The sequence below is a fragment of the Papaver somniferum genome, chromosome 2 (assembly GCF_003573695.1).
Source record: "Papaver somniferum cultivar HN1 chromosome 2, ASM357369v1, whole genome shotgun sequence".
Classification (NCBI taxonomy): domain Eukaryota; kingdom Viridiplantae; phylum Streptophyta; class Magnoliopsida; order Ranunculales; family Papaveraceae; genus Papaver; species Papaver somniferum.
In genome coordinates, this window is record NC_039359.1 from 149,123,035 (window position 1) to 149,130,569 (window position 7,535).

Genomic DNA, 7,535 nt, shown 5'->3' on the forward strand with positions numbered 1-7,535 from the left:
ATCGTTTTTGCCAAGAACTCCAAGACCGCTCTGGATTATTAGGTAAATGAAGTTCAATATCATCCTTGATACGAGTCCACAACGTCGCCTCTGATTGATCAGCTCCAACACTAGAATCTTGAGATATAGATAAATGAATTTTACACATTGTTACATCTTCGATTGTCGTAAAATTTGGACCTCGTGCTACTCTTGGTGCCATTGTAAGCGAATCCGTGAAAATTTTCGAACTGATTTGAAAGCAGAAACAATATTTCTTCTTATTGGTTTGGATAGTTTGAAGTATTGAACCCTGAAAATGTCACAGCATCTCATGTGTATATATAGGTGTATATATGGGAAAAAACCGTCTTCCTAACTTTCCAACGTTCCAAATTATCCAACGTTCCATTTTCTTCAACGGTCGAATTACCAACGGTATAAAAAAATTTCAAAATCAATTTTGTCTAAGTATTTTTTTTTTTTTTAAACTCAAGCTTGGGGCGTTAACTATATAAACGCCTGCCGTGGGGCGTTAACTATTTCAACGCCGGGATGGGGCGTTAATTATATCACCGCTCGTTGTGGGACGTACATTATATCAACGCCTGGCGTGAGGCGTTAACTATATCAACGCCTGGTTGGGACGTACACTTTATCAACGCCTGGCGTGGGACGTACACTTTATCAACGCCTGGTTGGGACGTACACTTTATCAACGCCTGGCGTGGGGCGTTAAGAATATCAACGCCTGGCGTGGGGCGTTAAGAATATCAACGCCGAGGTGGGGCGTTTATATAATCTTCGTCTGAATGGGGCGTTCATTTTATTAACGCCTGACGTGGGGCGTAAACTTTATCAACGTCTCAACGGGCGAACATTTTATCAACGCCTGAAACGGGCGTAACTTATATAAACGCCTCTTTATGGGGCGGTGACTTTACGTACGTTTCACAACAGGCGTAGATTATATATACGCCCGATGCCAAACGTTGATTATACCTCCGCTCCACTATATATAGTTTTGGTCTTGGTCCCAGACCAAATATGGTCTGGAATTTGGTTTTGGTCCAGATTTTAGTCTTTACTCCGTCCCGTTGCGTCTCCTCCCTGGATCATAATTATAGGTTTACTCGTCCATTGCAGTTGCTCTTAGCCCCCCACAATTTAAATACTCCTCTATTTGCAGTGGCAGTGTCGGCAAACAGAAATGGGTTAAAGAGAGAATAAAAAATCTCAATAGAAAGACACATTTGTCGATCCACAGTCCAACAAAATTATTCAATAATATGAGACGGTAAAAATGTCAATGCAGACGCATACACATTGTGAGACCATCACCAACAGGGAGTTGTGAAATTTGAATGCGAGAATCAGATGCTAATTTCTTGTTCAGATCGACAAAAACGTCTTTAATTTCTTTCATCATTTCATCCAGTGTAGAATCATCTTCCCAAGCAACTGTACCTGACCATAGTGTATTATCGTAGAGAATCATTCCTCCTACCCTTACTAGTTTCAGTAGTCTCTCATGATAATGCACGTAATTATCCTTGTCTGCGTCGACGAACGCATAATCAAATGATCCTTCATTCTTCGGCTGTATGGTAAACAAAAGAAAAAAACTTGGTCTGTTTTTAATACCACGGAAGTTGGGAACTTACCCATCAATTAATTATGAGCATTACTGATATCACTTGCATGTACTTACATCTTCCAGTAGTTTGTCAAGAACAGGGAGAGCAATAGACTCGATGAACTCCACCTTATGTTCCACCCCAGCTTTTCTGAAGAATGGTAGTCCTATCTCGAACATTGACCGATCTGGATCAATAGCAATGGTCTGCGTTGTGTATTAGAAATAGTGGATCAAGTGATGAAATATGATTTTAGTAATAATCAAGTACTAACGCGATTTAACTAGGCCGTTTGATCCCAATTCAGTACTATATCGGCATATTACATGTATATGCTCATCAGTTTATCATGTCATGCAGTTAAGTAATATAGGGTGGAAACCAACCTTGCCATCTTTGGGAAGTGCAAGAGCAGTGACAAGGAGTGAGTATCCAGTGTACACTCCAATCTCAATTGTCTTTTTTGCATTCACAAGCTTTAAAAGCAGAGACATTATTGGACCTTCATCTGCTGCACAAAGCATCACGCTCCTGCAATTAGAGTCATGCAAAAATTTGAAGATTCTTAGATCAAAATAACAAAACGCAATGGAAACTAGTTGGTAAATATTTTGAAGATTTCATGGTAAGTCTAAAACACTTACCATGGTTGAGTAACAGTAATTTCTCTTAGCTCCTTCAGAACTTCAGCCTCATTTGGGTACACATTTGTCTCCAAGATATACTACCAAAATCAAAAGGTGAAATTCACGGTTACAACTTGAATAAGAAGAAACTAGACAAAGGATTAAGGAATTCAAATGTTAAAAACTAAGTAGATGTTAAAGTATGTCATTCATTTAAGAACCATCGAGTCTTTGTACGATATCTCACAATAAATATAGTTAACTGATGAATCAATTACCTGATAAAGCTCTTTACTTTGCAACAAACCAGCATCTGCTTTTCCGATATCAAACACACTGAGCTTCGTTGGAGGTATTTCCATGGATTTCTTCCAACTCTTTCTACACAAATCATCAGAGTTGCTCTTCTCTTCCTTCTCGTTGCTTTTGAAGAGTGCATTCGGTTACATTTCTCTCATCTATTATTTTCTGTTATGTCTTAGATATACAAGCATAAATTTTGGGTTGGATTTGATACTTTTTTGTAACTTGCGTCAGTTTTTTCCTGAAATCAGGTCAAAGTGACATACGTACTAAAAATTAGTGGAAACCGGCTGGGAACAATCTGTAAGAGTGAACCCCATCCAACCTCACTATAAAGCCTTTTAACTGCATTCAGAATTTATTGAGAAAAGTCACGTAAGATGCACGCTAGCACTCTCTATGTAATGTAGGTCATAGAAAGAGCTTTTTCTTGCATGCAAAATAAAACTTCAAAGGCACTATAATTGATAAAAATTGAATTTCACAAGACATCGTAATGAGAATTATTCTTTTTATTGATTTCTTGTTAAGGGCAATCATAATCTATCGAATCAAGAAAAAGAATAGAAGAAAAGAATCAGAACAAAGTAAACTAGGGCCAATGAACGTGATACTGCTCTTTTACTAACCTAAACTGTAGAGAAAAGGGGGTAGGGAATATATTCGTTCTGGGCCATTGATAATTATATTGCGGAAGCCCCGGTGATCTTTCCAGGCCAGAGCTGCCAGACATTAGAGGAAAAAATGTAGAATCATGTTTTAGGGCATACATAAGAAATTTGAGGCATACAAATTTATTTTCCTAACTAGGGTGTGTTTACGAGGGGTTTCTAATGGGTATATGTGATGACCTATATCCCCTTAACATGTTTATATTACTAAATTTTCCTTATTAAAAACCAAAAATCAAAAACAGCTTAAAATTTAAATATCTTCTCTTCTTCTCTACCCGATTCCCTATCATGAAGCCGTCGACAAAAAAATTTATCTTGAAAATTTGGCTGTCCATTAGCAAAAATCTTATTGTCGATTAAACACAAAAACAAAATAACCCACACGAAGAAACTTGCAATAGGTAATCATTCTAAATCTTCTTCTAATTCGCCGATTTAAGAACGAGAAGAAGTTGAAGGATTGTAAGAAAAAATCCAATGGAATGGAGAACCAACTCTTAAAATGAAGATTAGAATGTATTTATATAAACCCTCTCTTATTTTATTGTTTTTCATTAAGGGTGCACAAGGTACGGTTCGGCTCGGTTATTGTCAAGATCGAGTACCTGTATCTCCCTAGCCTCGGTTCCAAAATTTTGGACCGGTACATGTACCTTGTACCTCGGTTCCGATATCATTCGGTGCCAGGTACGGTACCAGGTACGGTTTCGGTTCCAATCGGTTCTTTTCTGTCTGAATTCCAGATAGATTTCCCTGTCAGTTTTCTAGACAAATTATGTACCTGTTTTTCAATATATTAAGCAATATCTCAATTAAAGAACAAAGTAACAACCCAAAAGTAACAATAATACTAGCAAGTAACAAACCAAAGTGCCAAACAAGTGAACAACCAAAGTCTTGACAAGTAGCAGTAGCATACAAACTGACAAACAACCAAAGTCTTAAGTTCTTAACAAAATAACAAGTACTCAAGTAGCAGTAGCACACAAACACACACACTGATGAGTGATGACTGACCAACAACTAATAGAAAGTTAACAACTAATAGAAAATTAATTAGTTGAAGTTGTAGCATTGTTGCATTGTTGGTGAAGTGGTTGTGGTCCTTGTGGAGGGCTATTCCATGGATGCACTATTGGTGGCATTATTTTTGATAGGACCCAGTAAAGCTGCAATAAAAAGTAACAGCAAGTTAGACAGTTAGTAATAGTAACTATTACTAAAAAAAGTAACAAGGAAAAATAATTTTGTTATTTGTGAATAGACTAAGTTACCTTCTTCAACTTCGACATCGTCATCTGGCATATAGTCACTTTGAAGATCCAGTTGTATTGGCTTCCTTAGTCAGCTTTGTGTGCAAAGCAATGCCTCAATTGTCCTTGTAGATAAAGAGCTTCTACAAGGACTTAACACTCGCTTTCATGTGCTAAAAGCAGATTCAGAGGCAACGGAAGACACAGGAATGGCTAGTATGTCCTTAGCCATATGTCCAATTATCTTATACTTGTTACAGTTGGTCTTCCACCAACCGAATAAGTCAAACTCATCATCATCACCATCTTATCCGTCACCTTCTTCAAACTTGTCTATTAAATATCTATCCAACTCTGTTTTTCCCACATTATCATATGGGTTGCTCTTGTGCCTCTTACTCCTTGACATCAACTCTTTCATACGACTTGGCCCTGCCCCTGGTTTACTTGCCACTGATTTGCCTTGTCCCTGCTTAGAACTACTTGACACCTGCTCATGAACTGAATACACATCCTTATATTCTTCAAATAGAATCTTAAAATCACATAACATACTCTTCAATCACTAACAATCTACTAAAATTTCAGCACAATTCAACAAATTGACAGAAGTCACAGAACCCCAACTCCATAACTCAAAATAAGTAAATTGTAAACCCCATAAGAATTCATAACAATCCAAAATCCCAATTAATCCAATCCCAGATTTCATTAAAAGCAAAGATTTTGATGAACTTACCCTTGGTTAACAGTTTCTGAGTTGGATTGATTGTTCCTTAATCCTTTCCCTTCAAAAATCAAAATAAAGCTCAAATTAACAAAAATCAAGTAACCCAGTAGTCCAAATCAAACGATTTAAACACAATACTGAATACAACTTGATTAAAATTGAAGAAGAAAAAAAGAAAAAAAAAACTTACGAAGTAACTGATTCACTGATTTTTTTTTCTTCTTCTTCTGGATCGAGAGTGAAAGATGGAGTTCGTGGAGTTGAAGTATGGACTATGGAGAATAGAAGAAATCTTCCCTGTAAGGCTGGTTGTAAGCCTGTAACTCTAATGGAGTTCCTGTTCTTCTTCTCTTTCTCAGAGAGAGAAGACGAGAAAAAAATAGAAACCAAATGAGAAACCCTAGTCAAAATTATCTTTATATACCAGCCCTAGATCTAACGTCTATGATAGCTTCTACTACCCCTAAATCCTATGGTTAGAAATATTCGGTACTTTCGGTCCGGGACATCACGGGACTAGGGCAGGACCGTGTACCTGTAGCTCCCAAGCCTCGGTTCCTAGTTTTTGGACCGGTACCTGTACCTCCTTCCTCGGTTCGGTCCAAAATCAGGTACGGTTCCACCGGTTCTGGGACGGTCCGGTTTTTCGGGTCGGTTCCTGTGCACCCTTATTTTTCATTGATAGAATATGATTAATTCAGAATAAACAAGAACTTTTTGGGGTTACAGAATGAAGTTCGGCTGATTAGCAAGACGAATTATCAGCGGAACTGTTCATTGTTCTTCATTCTAAAAGTTCTTATGAACAGTTCGACTGGTAATTCATTTCTAGACGATAGTCGAACTTCCTAGGTGGTTAATACACTTCCAGGTTCAGCTAATACCTTTCCAACCATTACCGGCCGAAGCTGAGAAGTGAAATTTACCCAGGGTGGTTGTCAGGTTCAGCTGACTCGATTAGATCACTTTCAAGTCGAACATCTCTTTGTAAACACTTCGAAAATATTTATTTGTAGGCTACAAGTTCGGCTGGCTCGTGCTAAAGAGTTATCATCCGAACTTCTCTTTGTAGACTCCAGTCTTTCGATCTTGTTTTAGCCATAACTTCTTCGTCTGATATCGTAATGACCTCATTCTTTTTGCGTTGTCTTCGTCTTTTCATTCTCTTGGAGATAAATATAAGATCTTCTTGATTTTAATAAGTTGAATTTGGACCTCAGTATTCTCCATTAGTAGACTTCAATTTCGTCACACTTTTAGTCATTTCCACTTATTTTAGTTGATTCATTGTAAGAAAGGTTGTACAATAGAAAAAATACGTAATAAAAAGCCTAACCCCTAAATGCTTATGAACTTAAGTGTTTTCTGGAAAATCAGTAACATGTTCAGCTGATACGATTTTTTGAATATGAGCCGAACTTGAAAATATATATGGTTCGGCTTATATGATATTTAGAGTAAAACTCGAACCTTTACTTTAGTTTTTTTTTTCAAAACTCTCAGGATAGGTTCGGCTTATAAAGAAAATTTCTTATAAGTCGAACATTTAAGTAGTAAGTAGGTCGGAAGTTATAAAATATGAGTTCGGCCAACAACTATTGTATTTCGAGTAAGCCGAACTGTTCATCTTCTGTAGCATACCAGTTAAGTTCGGATGACAATTTCAAGCAAAACCTATCCCTGGTTCGTCGAATTTGGGCGAAAAAAATCAATTTTATGATGATTTCAACTTATAGAAATGAAATTAAACATAATCTAAAAGTATACTTGTGTAATGTTAACATTGGGTTTCTTATCGATGTATTCATCTTCTGGATTTGGCTCATAAGAATCATCATTATGAGTTTGACTTTGAGTTTGGGTAAAATTGTTCTCATAATCTAAGAAATCAATCATTTCCGGATCATTGTTGTAGTTGATGCATATTTTCCGAGCTTTTTTAGATGAAGATTGTCCTTCTTCATCCATTGAGATTACTTGAATCAAAATACAATTTTTTTTCCTCACTTTCCCTTCTCCTTCTCCCAAAAAAACAAATTTTTGTTTTTCTTCCCTAAATTTTAAGTTTTATAACTTAATCATCCTAATCACTGATCATTAACATTAATCACTGATCAAAATTATTAAAAATTAATCATTATTCTTAAAACTAATAACAAAAGGGAAAAATTTTCATTACAAAAAGATTTGGAGAAGGGCCTTTTAATGACCTATTTTGTCATTACTTGATATGCCCTGAAATTTTTAGGTATGCCCTAAAACAAGGTTCAAAATATTACCCAGACTGATAATACTAAATTATACATCACTATTAAATTAACCATTCAATTTCA

At 36.5% G+C, this 7,535-nt stretch overlaps 1 protein-coding gene across 1 annotated transcript; it reads right to left on the reverse strand.

Annotated features, from left to right (window-relative positions):
- Positions 1-1,131: 1,131 nt before the first annotated feature.
- Positions 1,132-2,882, reverse strand: LOC113349418 (probable caffeoyl-CoA O-methyltransferase At4g26220). Its single transcript, XM_026593393.1, has 5 exons — positions 2,521-2,882; positions 2,261-2,340; positions 2,003-2,147; positions 1,691-1,822; positions 1,132-1,579 (listed from the first exon to the last, which is right to left on the reverse strand). Exons 1-5 carry the CDS (start codon positions 2,602-2,604, stop codon positions 1,286-1,288), a joined length of 735 nt encoding a protein of 244 aa, XP_026449178.1. The 5' UTR covers positions 2,605-2,882; the 3' UTR covers positions 1,132-1,285.
- Between the last annotated feature and the right edge of the window lie 4,653 nt (positions 2,883-7,535).

Coding starts and splice junctions, on each gene's coding strand:
- LOC113349418 (XM_026593393.1), bottom strand. CDS start 2,604: ATGGAAATACCTCCAACGAAGCTCAGTGTGTTTGATATCGGAAAAGCA. Junction 2,148..2,260: donor ATTACTGTTACTCAACCATG/GTAAGTGTTTTA, acceptor CTCTAATTGCAG/GAGCGTGATGCTTTGTGCAG. Junction 1,823..2,002: donor CACTTCCCAAAGATGGCAAG/GTTGGTTTCCAC, acceptor TACACAACGCAG/ACCATTGCTATTGATCCAGA.